Here is a 26172-nt window from a genome sequence, read left to right as displayed (position 1 = left end):
ACAACAGGATTCCCGTGAGATGGGAGTTTTCACCATTCATCTCGTGACTGGGACGGAACAGGGAGGTTTGCCGAGTATCATTTAGTTTTGTGTGAAACCGTTCAGTGAACTCGTCTCGCATAATAGCCTATACGTCACCAACACTAGCTAGCTAGCTAACTTAACTATGTTCCAAATACACACACACACACACACAATGTAACGTTATCTTACCTGATGTCTTTTATCCAGCGACTCCTGGTCTTTTTATCAGCCAGGAAGAGAAAGAACGAGTGAGACCCGTTGTTTGTGTGAGTACATCGAAGTGTGAAACAGACAGGAATCGTAGCGAGAGAGACGTCATTTACGCACAACTTCTGGGAGTGTAGTCTTTCTAATTACGCATCTTCAACAGTTTTATGACAAATTGCGACTTTCTTGACTTGCAAAATTATCTTTTAAATTGACCAACGTGTAAATCATGGTGCATTTCAAAGTGATTTAAAAATGTATTTGCCTCTCACCATGGACTACAGTACATATTTTTTCCGAATTAAGGTCCCATTGTGGTCCACGGTAGGGGAGGGTCTTTGCTTCTCTACAGGTCAGTAGAGACGCATGGATCACTAGTCTTAGAGAGCCGATTCAGTGCCGGTCAAATTTACACGCATGTGCCACTAGTTGTTAATTTTGTTCCAGATTAAAGCTTTGGTTTCTGACTTACTTATTGGTTTTGTGAACTCTCCCTAATTTGCTTTTAATACATTTTTGGCAAGTTGATATACCATTTCATGAGCTGGTACCCATCAAAACTGTACATCAGTTCCTAACCTGATAATTCTATATAAAGATTGCAATATTTCATAAAGAATATCTTGTCCCGTATGTTTGAGACTGGGCATATATTTTGCCAATATATATTTTTTTATGTTACCAAGTTTTAATTTTTCCTGATCTTTGACCAGTTTCAAATATTTCACCGCCTTTGTTTCTTGTAAAAAAATTTTTAAAAAAATGGACAGTTTGAGACTTTTTCCAGATAATTAAAATCCCCACATCAGCAGCCAATTTTCAACTTCAATGATGGTTATAGTTTGAGACAAACTTGAAAAAAAGGAGGACTGTCCTTTAATTAGTGGTCTATAAAATGTAAAAAATAAGAGAAAATGCCTGCTTGTTTTGTGCGGCAAAACCAAAAGATATTCAGTTTACTATCACAAGAGAATAAGAAAAGCAGCAAATTCTTCCAAATGAGATTTTGGAATCAATTAATGTTTGTCATTTTTGCCAGAAAAAAAAAAATAACTTAAATGATGATTATCAAAACAGTTGATTCATTTTCTGTTAATCGACTAATCCCTTAATTGTTTCTCAATGACACATGACTTTTGACTTTGTGAGTCAGAGGTCTAAGAACATAAACAATCCGATCATATGGTAATGAAACTAAACTTTTTCAAAATTAGAGATTGTACTGTTCTTGCTAAAGAGTCACGTTATGAAAAATGTTGTAGTTGGTGGGGGAAAATTAATGATTCTTTTCAGATCGGTTTTATTGAACAAAAAGAGTTTTCAAAGATCATGTAGGAAATACAATATTATACAAGTGTGGCACAAACGAGACTAACAGATAGAAGATCTAGAAAAGGGAACTGTCAGTGGGCATGAACATGACTGCGTACAGACAGATCGCAGAAGGGGGAGGACAAGGAAACCGAGACTCTTCCATAACGTAAAATTCACAAGAACAGTCGTGGAAATCTGTAAAGCCGACCATCAAACACTGATGTGGCCTCAGTTTAAAGAACGGATTGCTAATTTGAGAATAATGCATGAACTTCAAACTAGAAAGCACAGATTTCCACTTTACATCTGATTAGTTCTTTCCACCAAGTGGCCCATAACACAGCATTTAAACATGAAACAGGACATTCAATTTAATTTTTTCATCTTTTTGGTAGTTTTTGAAACAACAGTCCTCTTTTACCGAGCTCTGTTTTACACTGACTTGAAGATCTGGTGGTTAAAGTAGTCAATATTTTGATATTTTGATATTTTTTTGGAGAAAGAATTAAAATGTAGTTTGACAAAAACATTTTAAATCAAGATCTGCTTACTGGTTTTTTCCAGAGCTTTCATTCACATTTAATGGTCTTGAGATCCGTAAAAGCTCAGAAAAAAGCTAGTAAGTGGACAATGATTTAGGATTTTGTGTTTAAGTACTGTTTCCGAGGTAAAAACTAAACTTTTGTCTCGTGGAATGTGGTTTTGTCTAAACATCGCAAACAAATGTTATAGGGGAATTCACAGGAGTTTCTCACAGATGATAAAATGAAAATTGATTCAGGTGGCTCATCACATTAGAAACCCTTTGGAAAGCACACAAGGCGGTTCGGCATGCTCATCCCAACCTGCAAAGGGCAGCAGTGCTATCAATCCATCAGAGAATAACTCCCAGGAAGTCACCGCTCCTAAATGCTCCAATCTGAACTAGAAAAACAGGAACATGACGACATTCTTGTGCCAGTCATTTAATTCAGCACCAACGTTGCAAAGTTAGCACCTGTAGCAAAAACCAGCGTGGGCTCAAAGAAAGCCAAACCAATTTTTTTTAGATTATTTCACACATTTTCTACGTGATGCAGGAAATACGAATATTAATGACTTTCATGTTCAGGAAACAGGCAACAATGAAGCACCGTCACACTCTCAAAGTGCAATTCTCGCCATCGACTCAACAGAGCACAGATTAGTTCTGATGGGAGATTCAACTTTCAGATGATGCAGTTTAAAATTTAACTGGTCGGGAAACAAACAGTCCTGCAGCTCAAGTTAACAAATGTCACCACAAAGATTTTTTGAATTGGCCAAACAAATGTCTTATATCAAGGCTCCAAATGACAGTTGGTTGCCTGTGAAGTACAGAAATGTGTTGGACAAAGGTAAACCTTGAGCAGCATTAGGGTTGTTTTTGTATCTGGTGAAAAACACCTTAAACCGATGGAGGTGGATCAGGGCCACATCATGGAATGGAGGAATTTTGAGGGAAATAGCCATAGAGAATAAACTCTGAAATTACGGTCAGAAATTTGTAAATATAGAATTCAGAGATCAAGTTTTATGAGAAAAACTTTAAATATTGAATTCTTATATCTCACAATTCTCAGTTTTCCCAGAATTAAGATTCAAAGATGAATCTCCGAAGTGAAAATGTTTAATAAGGCCCAAGTCCTCTTCAATACCTGCCGTTTTCTGCAGTTCATTGATCGGCGTTTTGTTTCAGTAAGACATCATATCACCCAACAGTTGAAAATACTCTATAACTTTTTTGTTTCCATGTGTGGATAAACTAAACCAAAGGAACACTTAGTGAAGGACTGTAGTTGAAACAAATCATCCAGGTATCAGTGTATCTCTATATGGGCCACGGGTTTGATTCCCTGCTGTACTCGCTCCCAGAGCGTTCCCGATTTCCAGTGGAAACACAACAAAAATACAAAAAAGGAAGACAAACTAAACACTTTTCTCTTTCCTTTTGTTTAGTTTATTTGTTTTTTTGGGACCAACCAACCACCACGTCTGCTCGTCTGAAGGCGTTGGAAACCCGCCCTGCTCATCCACCAGTTCATCTGGGAGTCCAATGGGATCGTCCTGTCCCACCACTAGCTTTATTTTCTCCTTCTTTCCAGTGGGCGCTGCAGTGACAGCACTGTTTGTAAGCGCTACAAGTAAAAAAAATGCTTTTCAACAAAACGGCGCTATACTTCAAATGAGTTATAAATACTCTTCAAACAACTGTGAGCACCCAGTGCCTTGTTGAAGGGCAGAAAATTCACCTTTAACCTAACAGTCACAGTGGATGCTGCGTCCTAAAATACATCAGCAACATCGGCTAGCAGGCAGTCAACTCAAAGCAGAATGATGGTTGGTTGAAGTATTGTATAGTGTAAACTAAAGTAGACCGTGAAAATGTACCAGCATTCGGCCGATAGTCATTTCCCAGCCTGCTGAGAAAAGCATCACCTAACTTCAAATGCCTTTCAATCCCGAGTGCCCCTGTCAGGAACCAGAACTTTCACAGACAGACTGACTTCTCTACCTCCAACACTCAGCAGAGATCACAACAAAAACATGTAAGATGTCTGCAATGAACACTGGGGCTCAGCCAGATATAGGCTAATGGATGTAAAACACTAACATCTGCTAAAGGAGACAATGGTTGTGGGTTTTGAGGGGAATTGTCACTTATTCTGATATCTGAAGTTTCTCAGCACATGGTTGAGAGGTTGGATCTGAATCACTGGAGACAGGTTGACCTGTAGGATCTTCTGCGCTTTTCTGCAGGCCTCAGTCACAGAGCGAGAGTCATCCACCTTTATCACTTTCCATCTAAGACTGTGTTTTTCCTTCCAGCCGTTTCTCTGCCGGGTCGTGTTGTTCAGTTCTTTGGGGCCCCGACCATTTCGGTGGAAGCCATTGCTCCTCCAGCCATTGCTGGTCAGCTCTGTGTGAGTCTCTGGGAACGCCCGTCCATTTGCGTAGAAGACCGGTGCAGAATCTCCAATGAGGGCACCGTCCAATCGGATGGGGCAGGACAGGCTCTTCTGGCTGAACAAGGCCACTGCTGTGGTGGGCGCCCCACCACCATTCTGAGAAGGCTGCAAAGGTATTCCTGAAAGCATAAGAGGGTGCTGTTGCTGTGAAAAGCCAACAGAGGGTGCCTCAGAAGATGAGTCCCAGGAAGTGTGGATCTGGAGTCTGGCCGTATGGAAGCCAGAAAGGCCCTCAATGTTGGTCAGTCTGAGGCACGGCCGCACTTGCAGTGCCTGCGACATCTCTACAGTCCGACTGGGTGTCCTGCTGCAGATGATGGCTCGGTGGTCCACCAGCAGCTCTGGAGGGCGGACCCCTTGAATCTTGGGGTTGCTCTTCTCAGAGGAGTTCCAGGACGGGTGCACATCTCTCTTCCTGGCCAGGGGCTTCCTTCCCCTCCTCTTGGCGGTGGGTCTGACATTTCTGTTGGGTGGCTTCAGCATGTCTTCAGTCAGGGGTTGGTTTGTGCAGGAGCGGTAGCCATACACGTCCTTGCTACGCAGCACGGTGGGCTTGTGGCCCTCCTCGCCCAGCTCCTGCAGGAAGGTGACCAGCTCCTCACTGCTCGAGAGGTCACGGGACATCGGACTGAGGATCTTCAGAGCATCCAGGAGGACGTTGTGCCCCGCTGACGAGATCCGGGACCAGGAGTGAACTGCCCGCTCTTCATTGGCAAATGCCAATGGCCGGCCAACCACGGGACCTCGCGCCGCATCAGCCATGTTTCTATTCCTGCCGGAAGTAGAGAAAGCATTCGGTTAAACGGAATCACAGAAAGGAACAACAAGAACCTCTTTTTTTCGGTCCCCATTCTACCAAAATAGGAGGAAATTACCCTCCATTAACTCCAAATTTATGTTTGTTGGGATATTGTGGACCTCCCACCCGGCACATTCCCAGTGAAGCTGGCAGACAAAAAGAAGTAGCTGGTGACACTTTGTGTCACAGAGGAAGCGCTAAAAAGTCTAAACTGATTCTAAGAACGATCTATGTAGCTGTTACTGGTACGGAGGGAAAAGAATAATGGACACAAATGTAGGCGCTTTCAGCAATGAAAAAACACATTTTCCTTTAAAAAAAAAGAAGAAAGAATTTTAGTTAATTTAACTAATGTGCCAATAATTCAAGTCCTTGGATTATGACAGGATTTTCACAGCTGGATGGCAGACCTTGCACTGTACCGTGATGTTACTCTTTTCTGCTTTACATACATAATAATTGCGAAATTTCTGCATTTTTGTTTTCTCTTGTCTTTATTTGCATATTTGGTATTGAGGTAATCCAAAAATAATGGGAAGTAATCAGATTACATTACTTTTATATTGTGATAGTTAGATTAGGTTACTTATTACAATTTTTTTAACAGGTAATTTGTGATCGCATCAGATTACATTTTTACAGTAAACCTCCCAACCCTGGGAAGGAGTGAGTTTCACTGATTCCTGCAGTAGATTTGCTTCAATTATGTATAATGTTCATTTCAAATTTTACAGCAGCATGAATGAGTGTTGTTCACATCTGTTCAGAGTGCATTATCTGTTCATATCCAAACAATGTGTGGTTCAACTCTTGTCTCTCCTACACATTTCTCTACCATCATCATTTCCGCTGGGTCTGGGTGCTGTGACCTCCCTACTACTTGTTAAATGTATTCCAGAAAGTGACGCGTGTTCTGCAGCTGAGTTCACTGCTAAATGTTATTGATATACATGATACAAGTCACCTGAATATAAAATGTTAACATGAACATGTACTGCTGCAGCTGTGAACACACAGGCTGAGCATTTTTAATTGCTAAATTAATGCTTGGGGGAGAAGCTTGTTTACCATCAGCAGCAGTGTAATCAGACACCTCACACAGCCAGACCAGCAGACAGCAACAGTGAATATAATGAAACAGTGAAGCACCACGATCTGCTGAGAGAATGACCCCAGCTGGCTTGTTGCCACTGCGACCTTCTCTCAGTTCAGCACCAGTTCAACACCTTTATACCCTTCATTTAAACGAGCTTCATTAGGTACCATGGCAACCAGGACCATTGGGACAGGAGAAACAACGCCCTGGGATCCTCTTCCAACAGAAAAAAATAAGAAAAACTTGACATGGTAGTTCAACGAGTCTCGAGGGAGGGAAACTGCCGAATATTATATATAGGGTTGCTATTTTGAAAAAAATTCTTAACCGATAACCAACCCTGGTTAACCGATTATTAACCGTTAACCAACAAGATTAGTGCCTAGCATGCAGCGGTGCGCCAGCTGCAGTGAATGGAGCACAACAGACAACGGATTCCCCAGTTAACCATCAGGAGAGTAACTGTAGCACCCATGGTGCTGCGTGTAGTGTCGCGGACATGCAGCCACGTTCCCAGTAAAAGTTTCCACCACACATTTAGTTTAGTTTAGCAGGTTGTCCGCTGTGTCTGCCCGGCGTAACGATACTGTCTGCCCAGATTAACGATAGCGATTGTCTGACAAACAGAGTGTGTTTTTGTGCTACGTTAGCAGCTGTTTATTTGTCCGTGGATAAATAAGGGAGGGGTAATCATTATACCAATATCCCATCAGACTACAAACTGAAGCCAGGCTGCATGGTGAATCAACTGGTCCAGTGACACCAGTGCACTTGCCCCCGCTTGCTACCTGATATAGTTACTCTGCTTGATATTTCCTGGTTAAATGCACAAGCGCTGTGGCAGATCCTGTTTCAATGCAGCAAGTCGGATCAAGCCTTCAGCTGCACTTTATCAGGATGAACTCGCCTAAGCTGAACTAACCCATCCTTTGGGTTAACATGCAAACGTTAGAACATACTTGCATGCTGATGTTTAGGGTTGCAACTAATGTTTACGTTTCATTAACAATTAAATATATTTGTTCCCAGTCGGCTACAACAGCAACGGAGAGAGAGTTGTGCATAAGACCGGGACAGTGTGTCGGCGTGGCTTGATTGTTAATGCCACCAATGATCGATTAAGTAAAATGCTTACAATTTGCAAATAATCTAAACCAAAATGTTGGCTCAACAGACGGGCCGACATCATCATCATCATCATCATCATCATCATCATCTCTCTCTAGTTCAAAGCTCTGCTTCCTGGCAATCATAACCCCCAACAAGCTGACAAACTAAAGGTTTTCCGTGGCTACAGTCTGTACAATGAATGAGAAAATTGAGCTAGATTCAACACAGTTATACTTTCAAACTGCTACTCACTTTTTTTACTGGGAGAACTAGTTATATTAAGACCGTGTATGTTTTTCAAATTTGTATTCTGAAGGATCAACAAAGGTCAAAGAAACTAATCACTTCTTATGTGGTCAAAGACCAGAAAGCTATCAACAGCGTTATAAAATAGTAGAGAAAACAAGAAAACCGTACATCAGAATACCAGTGAACCTGGAGATGCTAATTAGCTGCCTGGTAGAAAAAACAAAGTCTGTAGATCACAGCATCAGTCTGCTGGCTGTTGGTAATTTTCCACCTCACATGTGATCTAATATTACAAGCCATGTTCTGTTTACTGTTTACCTTACATCAAAACTGCAGACAATGAATGAGATTGTATCTCATCAGGTAAACTATATATAGTATATGAGTATATGGTAGTTAATTTATTCATTTTACAGTTTAAACGGCGCAGAAGACAGCATAGCCTGCAGAAGCAGAGTAGGCCAAGGAGATCTCTTGCAACTCTGCAGTTGAACATGCACACTATCAGGCCCATTAATCAGAGGCAGCAACACACAAAGTATCCATGCTGCTGCCAGACAGACAGAAGGACTGCACACCCGCAGACAGAAAATCATCCCCACCTGGTATAAGTAGGGCCCTATGATTTCCGCGATGCGTAAAACACGGAGGGAATCGTGTAATTTGATAATAAAAATGGAATCGACTGTAAAACGCAAAATATCATGGAATTTGCCAAAATGTGAATGCAATTTCCCAAAATCAATACTTTTGAACACATTTTGTCACGAAAACAAAAAATAGCCTGTTTCCACCAGTTTTCACACTTGGAGGTTACCTTCTAGACACGACCGTTGCAAATGTAACACATACAGTAAGTTCCTATTTGTACAGGTGACCCCTCCTCCCCCAGGTTTCCCCTCAACCCGTATCTCACGCTCTCATTGGTTGTAGCTCGTGGCCAGAGTCCCCTATAAGTCCAGATGTTTAGCATGCTAGATATCTGGAATGTGTCAGTGAGGCATCGGCTAGCGCTAGCAAGCCTCTCTGTGAGTGTCTTTGAGCAGCTCACACATGACGCTTGAACGCCAATGTGCGAGCGGCAAGTCAACACTGATTTGCTTCCGATATGGGGCTTTTGTGGGGGGGGGGGGCGGAAAATCAGGGTTAAAGTCATGTCGTGTGAAAAAGCTATTAGTTATTAACAATCTACACAGCGAGCACAGCATATTTATGTTGACTAAACTGGCAAGTTATATTCATACATTCATTCATTCATCACTTTATTCAAATTGAGGATTTTGTGTTTGGATCTTTTTAGGGTCATGGCATCACAACATGTGAGGGACATTGGAAGCTTCATCCGGAAACCCCAATCGAAGCTTTGAATGTAAAAAAAATTATATTCGGTACAGTCCTAGTGACAGCGCTGTCAAAAGCCCGACATTTGTTTTCTTTGGCTGTCTGGAAATCTGATGTTTCCACATCACAGATGATGAACAAAGGCATTAAAGCCTGAGTCTTACAGCTCAGACTCATGACTCGTTTGGTGACGGGGCGGCTTTGCAGGTGCACTGGACTGTAACCTGGGTTTTTCCTGCATAGAGAATTACAAGGCGGCCACTTCCGTCAAATGTCACACCGCCTCCAGCTCTCAACAACGGGTGTCTTCATGGGAAACGTTATTTTCTAACAAGCGCTGCACGGTGTTGCACTCTGTGGAATTTAGTCATTTGTAACTGCAATTGCAGCATTATGCCGATGTGGTGGTGGCGCTGTATACACAGCTCAAAGAAATTAAGGGAACACTTAATCATCACAGTATAGCACTTTAACACACTTCAGGGATATCAATATGTCCATTTAGGAAGCACAAGTGATTGTGAATGACTTTCACCTGCTTTGGTGCAAATGAAAGTGACAACAGGTGCAATGGAGAGGCAACAGCAAGACGACCCCCAAAAAGGGAATGGTTTTGCACGTGGTGGCCACAGACAATTGCTCTCTCCTTATCCTTCCTGACTGATTCTTCTCTAGTTTTGTGTTCTGCTAGTGTCCTTGTCATTACTTGTAGCATGGGGCGGTACCTGCAGCCCAATCAGGTTGCACAGGTAGTCCAGCACCTCCAGGATGGCACATCCATTCTTGCGGTCGCAAGAAGGTTTGCTGTGTCTCCCAGCACAGTCTCAAGAGCATGGAGGAGATACTAGGAGACTGGCCGTTACACAAGGAGGGCTTGACAGGGCCGTAGAAGGGCATCAACCCAGCAGCAGGACCGGTATCTGCTCCTTTGTGTGAGGAGGAACAGGAGGAGCGCTGCCAGAGCCCTACAAAATGACCTCCAGCAGGCTACTGTCAGAAACAGACTCCATGAGGGTGGCATGAGGGCCCGACGTCCTCTAGTGGGACCTGTGCTCACAGCCCAGCACCGTGCAACTCCATTGGCATTCGCCAGAGAACACCAGAATTGGCAGGTCCGCCATTGGCGCCCAGTTCTCTTGCTGGATGATGTTACAGGCAGCATAACGTTCACCATGGCGTCTCCAGACTCTTTCACGCCTGTCACATGTGCTCAGTGTGAATCTGCTTTCATCTGTGAAGAGAACGGGGTGCCAAAGGTGGACCTGCCAATTCTGTTGTTCTCTGGCCGGTCCTGCCGCTGGGTTGATGCCCTTCTTCGGCCCTGTCCAGCCCTCCTCGTGTAACGGCCGGTCTTCTGGTATCTCCTCCATGCTCTTGAGACTGTGCTGGGAGACACAGCAAACCTTCTTGCGACCTGATTGGGCTGCAGGTACCGCCTCATGCTACAAGTAATGACAAGGACACTAGCAGAACACAAAACTGGAGAAGAATCAGTCAGGAAGGATAAGGAGATGGCAACGGTCTTTGGCCACCACATGCCAAACCATCCCCTTTTTGGGGGTCGTCTTGCTGTTGCCTCTCCATTGAACTAAAGCAGGTGAAAGTGATTCACAATCACTTGTGCTTCCTAAATGGACAGATTGATATCCCTGAAGTTTAACTGACTTGGTGTAATACTGTGATGATTAAGTGTTCCCTTAATTTTTTTGAGCAGTGTAGTAATCACCACAGTGCACCGGGAAAGGCGCTGCCTATTTTACCAATGAGGAAGAAAAGAGAGCGTCAGTCTTTTCTGGTCTTTTCCCTTCAAGTCAAATTGTGTCGGCGGCGCCCTGATACACCGTGGCTGTTCTTTTGCATCCAAACACATCCAATTTTTTAAAAGGTTACCTAAATTACCGTTATGGTTGAACAGCTGAACAAATTTGCCTGGCTCAGACATAATGAGTAAGGCAATACATGGTACCTATGCCAAAAGCATTGTGCCCCCACGTTGCAGCTTGCTGCTGGCTTTGTGGGACAGCCGTCCCCAAACTACCGGTTGGATAACTTAAAACGTCATGACAGCTATCCAAAAAGTGGCAGAAGAAAAGGAGAAATGCAATAGAGAAGGTAAGGTAGCACTTTTACGAAAACTTCACTCTATAAGTTATGAAAAATTATTATCTAATATAAAATAGTTGTTTTAAAAAATAATTACTTTCTTTAGGGAGAACACTGCAGCATGCCATAGCTGCAAAAGTGGACATGGACCACAGGGCTCTTAAAGGCTGCTTCAAAATAATACATGAATGCCTCAAGCAAAAGTGGCCCCACCACACCAGCTATGAGCCCATTATTTTCTTATGCAAGCGACTCGGCTGTGCTTGTTTTGATGGTCTGTAAATTATGCAGCTATTTTATTACATGATTGTAAATTGAACATATCCACATAATTACTGTCAAGTAGGCCAACCTAATCACTTTTCTGCCCCTAGTTCAGTGCCAACACCAAATATATGAGCAGCCACATCAATGGTGGAGATCATTGGCCAAATTTTGGAAGACCATCTGGTGGCAGAGTTGTCAAAATCCCCAGTGTGGGGATTAAGGCCCAGACACACCAAACCGACATCAAAGAACTAGCAGCGATGAAGGCCGAATATTGAGTCGACTTGCGTCTCCTTTGTCTTGGCCAAAAAAGCTGGTCTCAAACACACAGCTAAGACTACACCCAATGACCAACTACCACGTACGTTTGGCGCCTGCATGAGATGAAATAACTCTCCCTACCAGCAGGCGGCAGTAGTCCATATTCATCAATCAAAAAGGGTAACCAGAAGACCGAGGGCGGTGGATACAAGACGTTGTTATGATACCTACATAAAACAAAGCAGCGTTTGCTGACCTTTTCCACACCACTCTCACTCACCACTTAGCATCATTCCATTGTATTGGAATGATCAGATGAGATGAAAAATTAGAAGAGCCTTCTGTGTTTTTCCTCTTTTCTACTCGTTGGCTTGCTTTCCTCATTTACGTTTCTCTTCTTGTGCACTGATTCATTTAAGCTGAACCACCAACCAGAGGGATTTCTGTCACCGGCGGGCTCCGCCAAATAACCTCCAACACGGGCAGACTAGAGCCAACAGTACGGGACACACCCCACAAAGTAGGCTGACAGACGCTCACGGACGACCCAAAACTGTCCAACGGCCAACCGTCTGCCTTGTGTCATCACTGTCACCAAGCAACTGGCTCTTGTTGTGAGGTGAGATTACTTTCAACAACTAAACAAAATTGAAGTGTATATTCTGTTGAAATTGAAGTATACATTCTGATAGGCTTTCGCAACACAGTTGCGAAAGCCTATCAGCACTGAGATTCTCCTCCTGTCGTCACTCACATCCTGACGTTGTTGATTCAGAAATGGAGGAGAGAAATATTGTAGCCTTCTGTTGAAGCTGTATTTATGCCTAGATGACTTTATCTTGAGCGTTGATGAAGCAGCTACAATGTTAGCATAGCCTGGCACTGATCGATCCGAACTCCATTCAGAAAACAAGTATTTTAAAAGTTGTTTGCTTGTCGTTTTGCAGACAGACTTGACAAAGTATGAATTCAGACGTTTTACAAATCAACATCATTATGTAGTTATTTAGGCATACTTTTGATGTGTTTATTGCAATTAAATCACAGCACAATTTGTCTATTTTTGGTTCATACAGCTGTAGCGACGTATGGCTTGCTAGATACAGTGAATACAGCCAGGTGATGTTTTGAACCCAGACAGGACAGCGTTTGGATTTCCAAGGTATCTGGGACTTTTACAGATTCCACAATATTTACAAAGCAGCAATATTGGTTATTTCGGCCATGGTTGATGAAACTGTTGGTATCCATGGAGGTAAACCCCTCCAGCACATTTAGCGCAAGTGACATGAATGAACACAAATGATCCTGCGGTCCAACTCGCGCGAGTAAAGCGAGGCAAACATTTGCTTTGCGCTTGGTATGAATGCAACATTACACTTCTCATTACATGGGTGGGGTCCGCAATGGCGTTTAATTAGTGTCAAAACCTGCGCGCGCACACAGAACAGTATGCGCAAGCGGAAATGCATCCTCCCGCTCTTTGATTGGTCACTTTCAACACCTACGGTGACTGGCGGGGTAAGGCAGAATATGAATAATTCATGAACACGTGTACATATCGTATCAGGACTGAAAAAGTCAGATCGGTGCATCCCTATAAATATCTGGACCAGTCAGGGACTCCGGCCATGAGCTACAGCCAATGAGAGCCCAAGACTCCCGATTACAAGACAGCAAGTTGTGTAGTGTGAACAGTACTGCAATCTGACGACTTTGAAAATCATGTAGTGTGAACTTGGCTTAAGTGTGAAGTTGATCGGATGAACATTTGAGATATGCAACAGACATACAGAAGGACAAAGGACAGAGACAGACAGAGATTCCTTGCTTTATAGTGATTCATCACAAACCACACGATTCTTTTGAGTAACCCCTTTCACACAGCCTGCTCAAGGCGGGACTGTTGCGCCGTTATTACGCCTCGCTGTTTTGTATAAAAGATACGGAGGCGGAATGGGGAGACAGAGTTGTTCTGCCGCTGAGCCGGCAGTGGAGGTACTCACAGAGCCGAGCCGCCGTCTGTGTAAAAGGGACAGCCGACACAGCGGAACTACACACACAGACACACACACACACACACACACACACACTAGACGCCAATGCTGTTGTGTTAAACGTCACGCCTCTTTTGCTCCTGTGATGCCAGCATGCTATCTATGACACACTGGGGCCGTTGTTTGGTTCTGTGTGAAAAAGCAAAGCCGGCATAACGGTGGATCTTCTTTACGGCAGTATTGCAGAATCTCTGTGTAAAAGGGGCTTGTGATTCAAACAGGTCTGATGTGCTCATGTGCAGCCGTTTCCCCGGTACGAAAAAAACAACTATTCCAATCAGAGTATTGTTGGCGGGAATAAGAAAGTATTGACGAATCAATCACTGAACCGCGAATAAGAACCTACTTCACACCACCACAGCTGGAAAAATTGACAAAATGTAAAACCTAGTTTTGAAACAAAAACAACACATTCTTCAAATGTGCCTTAAGTTCTTAAAGTGTAATGCTGTTACAACTGGATCAAAGAATGAAACAAATCAAAAGCAATTCTCTTTCCTCAGTAAATGTAGTTTTGTTTCTCTTGCAGGTTGCCTTCACGGTGAAAATGCAGCTGCTGCTGTGTGGTCACAGAGCAGTTAATCAGAGCGAGCTGACACAAACGTCTGTGATTGGTCAGTTAACTGATGAAAGGAGAGCGCTTCATTTGATACGCCAGAGCAGGAACTCTAGATGCAGAGCATGAAATGTAACAAGCCCGATCCAGTCTAACTCAGTGTAGGCAGAAAAGGCACAGTGAGCACTAAGCGGCGAAGTCCAGGTGAGGGGTGCTGTAAAGCGTCATCTTCACCGCAGGCCTTTCCAAGCCAACCTAGAGTCGGTCGTGGCGCACCACCACAGAGGAAATAGACTCGGCGGGGCTTTCAGAATTGCTTGTTAACAGCGACACCTGTTGCCGTTAAGTCAACGAAAGTCAGCGTCGGGCTCATTTGTTACACAGATTTGGTGCTAAATTTAACAAATTTTTAGCAGTCCACGAATTGATAAATAATTATCAAAAAAACCTCCAAAATACCACATTAAGACTTAATACCTTGAGGAACACCATAGAAAAAGCCATGCTGTGATTTGGCATCAAAAACTTTTTATATATTTGGAGGTTTCTGCAAGAACTGCATTTTTCCGCAGATTGCATGGCGAGGAAAGCCTAGGAAAGTCATACATCCTCTGAATGCACTAGGTCTCTAGTTTGTGGCTGTAAAGTTTCATGAGGCTGATTATGCTAGAGGTCACAGCAGGTCATTTTATACTGTAAGGTCAAGTTTTAAAAAAATGGTCTCACTACAATGAAATGGCTACTATGGGGACTAATATCATCACACATGAATACAATTGGGTTCATTGAATCCACAAGAGTCTCAGCTTTACAGCAATTCCAGTTTCCTGTTTAGGGACTTCAGTATGCAGAAACTATTTTTAGAATAGGCGTGCAAAAAACTGCATGGTTTTTGCCCAAGCATAGGATTAGCATGTCTGTAAAGGCCCTGACACACCAAGCCGACGGTCGGACAGTTTGGGGCCATCGATGAGCAGCCGTCGGCCTAGTTTTTGCGGTGTGTCCTGCACCATTAGCTAGGGCTGGGACGATTCACCAATCTTCCGATTCGATACTATCACGATACTTGGGTGCCAATTCAATAAGTTTTGCTATTTTTAAGTATTGCGATTCTACAATTTATTGCGATTTGTTTACTTTTTTAACACTAGACCATGGGAAAAAGTTGAATCATAGACTTCTAGGGACATTTAATATTTATTAAATTTTTTTCCAGCAACCCAAAAATCAAAGAATAAAGACATTTCCCTCACAAATTAGTGGTATTTTCTTTTTAATTTATAATGTAATCCAATCAATCTTATTTCCATATATGTATTTTATATATACAGTCCCCATTGTTAACACCTTATTTTGAAAACGAGATGTAGTCATATGTGTACACTCTCCGTCAGCTCCGTTCTCTTTATACATCCATTGTCAGCTCCATGAGGACTGTTTGAATGCATTTACCATAAATGTCAGTATATGGGTGCTCTACAGTTGTAGAGTCAGCCGACAGAGATGCAAGTGGCTGCTGGCCGTTACCACAATATGATAATGTTTCCTGTCCATGACAGATTTAGCATGCAGCTTTAGCCGTGATGTCTAGCTCTGCTTTTCCTGGTAATGTGTGAAACCCAAAGTGTTTCCATACTTTACTGTATGTGTAGTGTTTACCATTTTGGATTTAAACTGTGAGGGTGCAGGTCGTATCCACGCAGACACTCTGCCGTTTTCAACTTTCTCGGCTGAACTCACTGTGGCTCGCTGTTTGTTTTGCTTTTAACACATACGGAACGGATATGACGTCACGTTATTCTGACTAAAAATATAAAAGCGGTGACTTCATTCTACCTAGGCATAGACTTAAATGAAGCAAAAAAAAAATTATTTTGGCATTAAAAAAATCCATTTCAAAATCCTAAAAAAAAAAAAATCGCAATACATAGTTGAATTGACTTTTTTTTCCTACTCCTACCGTTGGCTCTGCAAGTTGTCGCGGTGATTGGTGGTGCAACTCAGAATTTCTGTAACTACGCGCCAACTGCGCGCGCTGCTTTTCGTTTCAACATGGATGCCTTTGAGGGAAGACTGTCTACATGACTGTTCATTGAGAGACCACAGGGACAATCACATGAAGACGTTTTGTAAAAGCTGAAAAAAGGTCTCATGGAAAGAGTGGTGACATGAGGGAGAGCACTGTGAGACAGAAAGTAATTTTGACTTGGAAGTAAGCGGTAGTAATAATTACAGTACACAAATGCAATGTTTGGTGGTACGTTGGTGTTTAGTGTTTACTACTGTTACCAAGCAGTCTACTTTCCTTTCCGGTATCACTCGTTGACTTCTTGCTCATCCACAGAATATGTTGTTCGTTGCCTCCTGACGTTTCAGAGCATGTTGCAACGAACAACGCGCTGAACATAAACGCCTCTTTGTATGCTTGTAGTGCGCGCGCCATCTACGGAAGCCCACGCCACGGGGTCTCATGCCAGTATAAACAAAGCTTTACATTAGGACTGTTTCAGTCAAAAGTAAGTGAGAAATCAACATGCAACATTAATACAACAGTAACAATCTTCTCTCTCCCGCGAAGGGCATCCCGCACACCTCGGAATCCCGATCCCTTCTGAGGTTTTTTTTCCTGAGTCGCTCCGATTATGAGAACATGATGTCATACTTACTCTAGACGGATCCTTTCTAGCCATAACCCGCTCGCGCCGGTGAGTGGAATCGCTGACGCGCCCCCTGAAAACGTAAAAAAAAAGACTGTTCCCGCCTTTTAATTTTGAAAGAGCAACGGCCAATGAGGGAAACGCCAACACTCAGCCGACATATCGTGTGACTTCATCGCTCATTAACTCAGACTTTTACGTTTGTAAGGCTGTCCCTCTGCAGTCCAGCCAAAAACAAACTTGGTCGGTGCTCTCTGGTGGACAAACTAGGTAATGGAAACACTGTCTCTAAATGTCTTCAAGCATGTCCTTAGCATTTCTCTACTGCAGCCTGTTACTCATCAGCCCGTATGTACATGATGGCAAAATGTGTAAACACTACACATTTTAATTGGGATTTCTGCACGGCCAGAACCCGCGACTATTATGCTCACACTCTTCGGATCAATTGCACAGCCACAACGCGGAGCTCACAATGAGCATGAGCACGGAACGGTGGGTTTTGTCCATTGACAACTTATTCCAATAGAGTTTCAAACAAGACAACAACAACAACAACTGCATCCACAACAATGAGAAAGAAAGAGAGAAAGGCAGCATTATGTCAACTTTGTGCAATTGTACTGTGAACGGAAAATAAGCAGAAAAAGATGCAAACAATATGGTCGGTATGTTCAGTTCAAGTTCTGTTTCATATCACAGCAGTCTCAAGACTACAATTTTACACAACATGTAAAATACTTCTCTAATATTATTAAAACAAGCTCACAACAGTTTATAACGGATCTTTTGACAGCAGCCATGACGGAAATTCAGACCTGCTCAAACTGCAAGACAGCTGACCATGACATGCCAGAAATCTGTCTGAGGCAGATCATTCAGACAATTAATCAGGCATTGTGACTCGTGACCCCCTCAAACTGCACATCAAATGACAACCGATCTAGCAGAATTTTGACACAACTCTAAAATTAGCCGGGGGCAAAAATCTGGCTTAATCCGTACCGGGTCTCCCCGGCATAAATGCCAGTGAAAAACATGGTTGATTGTAGGAATTGAGCTCAGGCTATGTGTTTCCAAGAGACGTCAACCGTGAGATTCGCACACATGCCTGGGATTGAAAATAAACCATAATGACTGACAGCTTATGAGGAGATCATCCTGAAAAGGCTTAAACTGTACAAATCTGTGGAAAGTAATAGTTGGAAATATTCATTATCTCAAGACTGACCCCACCTGGTAAGCTCGGAGTGCAGAGTTAGCTATCAATAACGGTATAGCTGTGAACGTAGCAGTGTGTGTACAGTTTAGGCTATTTGTTGGTGAATAAATGCTACAACTCCCGGGCTTGCTTACCACCTGCTGCTGATTAAAGTGTAGGGGGATAGCCTTAAAGTTAGCCACAACTTCAGCTCAGGCTCTTAGACCAGCTATTCTCATTTTAGTGACAAGCTGCTCCTCCGAGCACCCCCCCCCCCAGGCCTTAATGTACCATATACCCCGTAGGAAGGTATGAAAAAACAGATACCACCCAAGCCTAATATGTCATAAAAGATGTCATAAAAAGGTCATTGCCTAGTGCAACATAAAAAATGTCATAAAAAAACGTCAGTAATTATTATAGTAGGCCTAGTAATGGGTGGAAATGTTCATTATCTCAAGTCTGAACTCACCCGGTTAGCTCAGAGTGTAGAGTTAGCAATTACTAATCATTTATACCAGAACTAAGTACTACAAGATGGTGGATAGTTTTCCCCAGAGGAAGAAACGCTTGTTTTAAGGTAAGGCAGCTCCCCCTGTTACTGTGTGTTAATATAAACTCAGTTACTTATGCTTTGTTTATAGACACCGTGGCGTAGGCCTCCGTAGATGGTGCGCGCTACGAGCATGCACAGAAGTGTTTATGCTCAGAGCATTTTTCGTTGCAATATGCTCCGAAACGCCAGAGGGTGTAGAAACAACATATTCTATGGATAAGCAGGAAGTCAATGAATGGTACCAGAAAGGAAAGTAGGCTACCTGATAACAGTAGTAAATACTGACGTACCGCCAAACATTGCATTTGTGTACTGTAATTATTAGCCTACTGTCGCTTACCTCCAAATCAAAATTATTTTCTGTCTCTCGGTGCTTCCCTCGGGTCGCCACTCTTTTCATGAGACCTTTTTTTAGCTTTTACAAAATTACCTCTCATATTCTTTCATAGCCGCGCAGTGGGCGTGCAGTTACAAAAATTCAGAGGTGCATGACCTTAGTGCACTATGCAAAAGTCGTGATGACATAATTGTCTGGCTTCACCACGGCGACCATACACCAAGTTTAAGCCTTAGTTAGCATTATCTTTGCTACTAGCTGCTGCTTCTCACTGGAATACGTGCCATGTTGGTGCTGCTACAATTTTAAAAACAGTAAAAAAAAATCTTTAAAACAGTCTTTAACAAGTTTCAAACAAGTTACTTCATTTCTAAACACTGAAAATGTCCGTATTTAAGCTATCATTACATTGTGACAACATGATTTTCTACCGCCCTGCTAAGCATGCATCCTGGACAGTTTGTTAACTGGAAACCCATCTACAGACCCCGATCAGAACAGAAAGTAGCATTGCAAAATGTATTCTTGCATCTTTGAGAAATAGGCTTCATTAAGCCTCCCACAGTACAGTGCATGATCAGCAGTAAAAATCATTCTGCGCTGGCTGTGCCTTTGTTTTGCTATGGGGAGAGCGGTGCCGCCCGACCCGGCGAAAGCGCTACCCTTGGCGTGGCAAAGTTCAAGTTATTGACCAGCACAACCAATGAGAATAGCTAAAACTGTCGTTGTTGCCTAGTGAATGGCGTTCCTTGCGCTCTTTTTGGTGACATACTTTACCTGCTGCCTCTGCAAGGCTCTGCGCCCTACCTCGCGTAGTGAAGAGCAAATGTCTTATCATGTGAAGGCAGCTTTAGAGGCTTGGAGACCAAGAAACTGCAAGACTCTGTAAACAACTGTAGCTAGCGAGGTAACACCACATACTAACATATTGATTCCTACTAAGTATGATGCAAAATTGAGTATACAGTGCGTTCCGGAAGCATAGTATGTGGATTTTGTGCACCCAAGAAATGCCCGGATGTATACTAGATTAGCAAGAAAATCTGAGTATGAGATGAGAGCTTATTGGACATACTCAACCGCCCCAAAATGCATTGGGCTTTTCAGACTGTACAATGGTGGACTAAAATATGTAATAATTTCAATTTGTCCTAAAATAATACGGTGGCTTGGACGATACAGTTGATGCAGAGAAGACGTATTGCTTGATTTTACTTCAGTAATGGCATAATTAATCGTTAATTTAGTAGGCAATATGCAGTATACAGATTGAGTATGCAGTTTAGGTTATTGTAGTATGCAGTATGTTAGTATGCAGTACGTTAATATTCAATATGTCAGTATGCGAAACACAGCCTTGTGACCTAGGAACTGCAAGGCTCGTTGGTGACAACTATAACTCAGGGGGTAACGACTAATCCGCTGGCGAGTCAGGAAGCAATATTATGAATCATACTATAGCAAAGGCATGACCCGCCCTACTCTGCCCCTGACCAGCCCTACTCTGCCTCTGATTGGCTTACCCCGATATTCTTACCCTAACCAATCTCACTCCTCATGCCTAAACCTAACCAATCACACCAGACAGACAGACAGCGAGTAATCTGAGGCAGAGTAGGGCAGGTCATACCTTCGTAACTTAGCAGCCGGGAACATGCAAGCACTAGTCAGTCACCTGGCTCTCAAAGCTCCTTTCAGTTTTCTATGTCCTAAACCACCATTTTACTGTCATGATTGTGTATCATTTCATTCAATAAAGAGTTATACAGTGCTGCAAGAATGAGTCCTAAAACCCGGAAATGAGTTAGCATTTTAGCACTTCCAGTTTCCCTCGTCTTGAAGTCAATGTTTTTTTTTAATGGGTTTTTAGTTAGATGCCTGAAATAACGTCTGTGAATAACACCAGCTGAAGAGGTTTTTAACGTACTCGACATGTGAATTTTTAAGCTTTACGTGTTTTAAAAAAGGCGGTTGTTAACAAGTGGCTAAATGAGACTACAAAACGTCATCAGGCCAACTCGGTCATCTTTACAGCCTCGTTTTTTATACTCCTTTCATGCGACTGTGGTGTAGTTCGTTTATAGCCTAACGTTAGCTTTTTACTTCTGGCGATTGCTTTCACACTTTGATAATCATTAAAGTGGTGTTCATTTGTGGAGATTATCTTGCGTAAGTATCATAAATGTTTGTTTGCCACAGAGCTTATTTTCTGCAATAATTCAAAATCCAATGGAAAATCCCATTAGTTTTTTGTCGAGGGAACCACGGCGATGCTAACTTCCTGGTTGACCTACAAAAATACGTCATCCCTTCAGCACTCTATTGAAGAATGGGAAAAAGCTCCCCGAGCTAGCTAGCTAGCTTACTAATAGGGAATGGAAATGTGACGTCACTGACAGCAAGTCAGCCGTTTTTGGAGGATAAAGGGTAAGAGTGCCACCCGCTGGCTGTTTACTGCAAGTGTCCAAAGATAACACACAACACTGCATAGTGAATAAGATTCAAAAGCCTTATTGTAGTACATAGAGAATATAGTCAGACACAAAGGTAAGCTAGCTAGAGATGTTCCGATACCATTTTTCCTTCCCGATACGGACGATACCGAGTACCGATCTGATACCGAGTACCGATCCGATACCGAGTACCGATCCGAGCGTGATAAAAAAAATATATAGTTATTATTGTTTTAATTATTTAACAGCTGTTTACTACTGACCATGTATGATGTGGTATCATTACTATCTTTGTTGTATGGCCTGGCTCAGGATAGACCCTTTGCAAAACATGAACAGATTTTCCACTGTGAAATATTGCCAAATGGCTGACATTTTCCTCGCTCTGACTACTGTTACCGTTACACTCTCCACTAGCACTGCACTGTTGTTTGCTATTGTCACGTGACAAACTAGCTGCAATCATTTCTTAAAACTGTAGTTGCCAGTGGCAGCCATGATACATCCAGGGCGACAGCACAGTGAAGGCGACTGTTTTGGAGCGGCACGGAAGAATTCATTTCCAGTAAATAAATAATGGTATCGGATCGGTGCATAGACTGGCATACTTGCCAATACCTGATCCCGAATTTGGGCAGTATCTGACGCATTTCCAACACTGGAATCGGTACAACTCTAAGGCTAACTTTATGTGTTTAATTTTGCAAGACACCGGTATTTTAAATATGCAGTATTAACATATTGTTAGTATTCTTATCTTTGTTCGGATGATTGTGAAGTTACATAAACAGACTGGTGTGTTTACTCGATTGATAAGAACAAAGAAACTAAGACTAACCAAATCAATCTTTTCCTAAATCTTACTAAGTAGCTTAGTTGCCTAAACCTAACCAAGTCAATCTTTTCCTAAACCTAACCAAGTAGTTTTGTTGCCAAAACCTAACCAAGTCAATCTTTTCCTTAACCTAACCAAGTGGTTTAGTTGCATTTGTCTTCCGCACGTACTTTATACATTTCTGATGATGATTGCTTGACAGATGACAGGACCGGTGATATAAAATGACCGGTAGCTGCGTATGCTACCCTCCAAAAATGTCGGTGCACCCCAGAATGCTCCGCGATTCCCATTCACATTCAACTGCGATAACCATTTTTTATTTTCCGTCTCTATTGTTAGCTCAACGATCTGCGAGATTACAGGTCAACAGAACTAACAACACAAACAGACTGGTGCGTTTACTCGATTGATAAGAACAAAGAATCTAAGCCTAACCAAGTCGATCTTTTCCTAAACATAACCAAGTAGTTTAGTTGCCTAAACCTAACCAGGTCAATCTTTTCGTAAACCTAACTAAGTAGTTGTGTTGCCTAAACGTAACCAAGTCGATCTTTTCCTAAACCTAACCAAGTAGTTTAGTTGCCTAAACCTAACCAGGTCAATCTTTTCCTAAACCTAACTAAGTAGTTGTGTTGCCTAAACCTAACCAAGTCGATCTTTTCCTAAACCTAACTAAGTAGTTTTATTGCCTAAACATAACTAAGTAGTTTTATTACCTAAACCTAACTAAGTAGCTTAGTTGCCTAAACTTAACCAAGTCGATCTTTTCCTAAACCCAAGCAAGTGGTTTAGTTGCATTTGTTTTCCGCACGTACTTTATACATTTCTAATGATGAACGATTGACAGATGACAGGACCGGTGATATATAATGACCAGTAGCTGCCGTACGCTACCTTCCAAAAATGGTGGCGCGCCCCAGAATGCTCCACAATTCCCATTCTCTGTTGACCGCGATAACTTGCTCCATTTTTTATTCTCCGTCTCTATTGTTAGCTCAACGGTCTGCGAGATTACAGGTCAACAGAACTAACAACACAAACAGACTGGTGTGTTTACTCGATTGATAAGAACAAAGAAACTAAGCCTAACCAAGTCAATCTTTTCCTAAACCTAACTAAGTAGTTTAGTTGCCTAAACCTAACCAAGTCAATATTTTCCTAAACCTAACCATGTAGTTTTGTTGCCTAAACCTAACCAAGTCGATCTTTTCCTAAACCTAACTAAGTAGTTGTGTTGCCTAAACGTAACTAAGTAAATCTTCCCTAAACCTAACTAGGTAGCTTAGTTGCCTAAACCTAACCAAGTCAATATTTTCCTAAACCTAACCATGTAGTTTTTTTGCCTAAACCTAACCAAGTCGATCTTTTCCTAAACCTAACTAAGTAGTTGTGTTGCCTAAACGTAACTAAGTAAATCTTCCCTAAACCTAACTAGGTAGCTTAGTTGCCTAAACCTAACCAAGTCAATATTTTCCTAAACCTAACCATGTAGTTTTGTTGCCTAAACCTAACCAAGTCAATCTTTTCCTAAACTTAACCACGTGGTTTAGTTGCATTTGTTTTCCGCACGTACGTTATACATTTCTAACGATGAACGATTGACCGTACCGGTGATACGTAATGACCGGTAGCTGCATACGCTACCTTCCAAAAATGGCGGCGAACCGTGATAATTTACTCCATTTTTTATTCTCCGTCTCTATTGTTAGCTCGATGGTCTGCGAGATTACACGTCAACCGAGCTAACAACACAAACAGACCGGTGTGTTTACTCGCTTGATAAGAACAAAGAAACTAATGGTGTCACTATATATCTATTTTTTAAAATTATATTAAAAAACGCTAAAAACAAAACAAACCAGACTAGCCAATAAGATTAACGCTACAAAACGTGCGCAAACCTCTAGTCGTTCAGTAGCTCTGGAGCGCCCCCTGGACGAACCAATAACACTCAGTTTAATGTGTGTAACACTGCTCTGAACACAAACTACAGACACATATATTCACCCAGTCGCCGCAGAGAAGCTCATTTAAAACTTTCAGTGGTTTGATGGAAGACGTCGCCATTTTTCACACGGACTTGTGAACTGCCAGCGACCAGCCTTTGCTCGCCAAACACTCTCCGAGCAATCTCTCTCCTCTGTGTGTCGGAGAGCTGAGAGCAGCTACTAGTTGTAGCGGCTCCTCTCAGCAGCTCCTCTCCGGCCGGCCTTGTTCTCTCAGCTCTCAACTCAGCCAGACTATAATCCCACAGTCCTCTGCTGAGTCGGAACCGTGAAGGTTACCGACGTGAATAGGAGGCGGAATTACCTTTTAACGGCGCTGTTTCGGCATCCTCCTCCGGTCACCACTGCGCCCGACGCTCCACGGTAAAATGGCTGCAACAACAGCGGTGTGGATGACAGACCAGGGAAGAGAGCAGAGAGAGGCGGAGGCAGCCGGGGAGAGAGGAGAGGTGGGCGGGCTCTGTTCAGCCGGCGGAGGGGTGGGGGTGGGGAGAACAAGTCACTGACAAATATATATATATTATTATTATAGGTTCAACTGAGAAAAATCATTTATTAAACAAAATACATAAAAAACTCAAAGAATTTTTTTAATTTTTTTTTAATTTCATATCACAATTTATTATGTGGATTGTTGGCTCTCTCAACCCGAGAAGCCGGAGTAGATTGTGACCTCATGACTGGGCGGGGCTTATGTCGTGTTTGTGACTTTGCATCAGCAATCAACCATCAACCATCCCAGTGACCTCACATATGATCAGTGGTACTGTACTTGAGTCCAATTTTGAGGTACGTACTTGAGTATTTCCATTTGATGCTACTTTATACTTTTACGACTTCTACTCCACGACATTTTGGAGGAAAATATTGTACTTTTTACTTTAGTTTTGGACATGGTAACATGTAGTATTTCACTGTGGTATTGGTACCTTTGTTGTGACCTTATGACTGGGCGGGGCTTATGTGGTGTTTGTGACTCCAACTCTTTGCATCAGCAGCCAACCATCAATCATCCCAGTGACTTAACATATTATCGGTGGAATAATAATTTTGAGGTACTTCAGTATTTCCATTTTATGCTATTTTTTACTTTTACGACTTCTACTCCACGACATTTTGGAGGAAAATATTGTACTTTTTACTTTAGTTTTGGACATGGTAACATGTAGTATTTCACTGTGGTATTGGTACCTTTGTTGTGACCTTATGACTGGGCGGGGCTTATGTGGTGTTTGTGACTCCAACTCTTTGCATCAGCAGCCAACCATCAATCATCCCAGTGACTTAACATATTATCGGTGGAATAATAATTTTGAGGTACTTCAGTATTTCCATTTTATGCTATTTTTTACTTTTACGACTTCTACTCCACGACATTTTGGAGGCAAATATTGTACTTTTTACTTCACTATATTTATTTTACATCATTAGTTCGGCTACTAGTAAAAACATTTTTTTTAATTTCATATCACAATTTTTATGTTGATATTGGCTCTCTCAACCAAGAAGCCTGAGTAAATTGTGACCTCATGACTGGGCGGGGCTTATGTCGTGTTTGTGACTCCAACTCTTTGCATCAGCAGCCAACAACCAACCATCCCAGTGACCTCACATATGATCGGTGGTACTGTACTTGAGTCCAATTTTGAGGTACGTACTTGAGTATTTCCATTTGATGCTACTTTATACTTTTACGACTTCTACTCCACGACATTTTGGAGGAAAATATTGTACTTATTACTTTAGTTTTGGA

At 42.3% G+C, this 26172-nt stretch overlaps 1 protein-coding gene across 2 annotated transcripts; it reads right to left on the bottom strand.

The window, feature by feature from the left end:
- Positions 1-1507: 1507 nt before the first annotated feature.
- Positions 1508-24903, bottom strand: ccdc71 (coiled-coil domain containing 71). Of its 2 annotated transcripts, none has more exons than XM_074638230.1 (2): positions 24724-24903; positions 1508-5304 (listed from the first exon to the last, which is right to left on the bottom strand). In XM_074638230.1, the coding sequence occupies exon 2, from the start codon at positions 5292-5294 to the stop codon at positions 4221-4223; it is 1074 nt and encodes a 357-aa protein (XP_074494331.1). In that variant the 5' UTR covers positions 5295-5304; positions 24724-24903; the 3' UTR covers positions 1508-4220. The 2 variants fall into 2 exon arrangements, with proteins under 2 accessions (XP_074494331.1, XP_074494322.1); XM_074638221.1 differs by lacking the exon at positions 24724-24903 and adding an exon at positions 24421-24667.
- Positions 24904-26172: the final 1269 nt, after the last annotated feature.

This window comes from Sebastes fasciatus, chromosome 1 (genome assembly GCF_043250625.1).
Source record: "Sebastes fasciatus isolate fSebFas1 chromosome 1, fSebFas1.pri, whole genome shotgun sequence".
NCBI classification, from domain to species: Eukaryota; Metazoa; Chordata; class Actinopteri; order Perciformes; family Sebastidae; genus Sebastes; species Sebastes fasciatus.
The sequence above is the reverse complement of the archived record's forward strand: the minus strand, read 5'-3'. Positions and strand labels throughout refer to the sequence as shown.

Excerpts from the sequence above, each read along its gene's own strand:
- ccdc71 (XM_074638221.1), bottom strand. The coding sequence starts at position 24,443 with ATGAGCTTCTCTGCGGCGACTGG. Across the intron at positions 5,305-24,420 it reads AGCTTCTCTGCGGCGACTGG|GAATAGAAACATGGCTGATG; the intron begins GTGAATATATGT and ends TACTTCCGGCAG.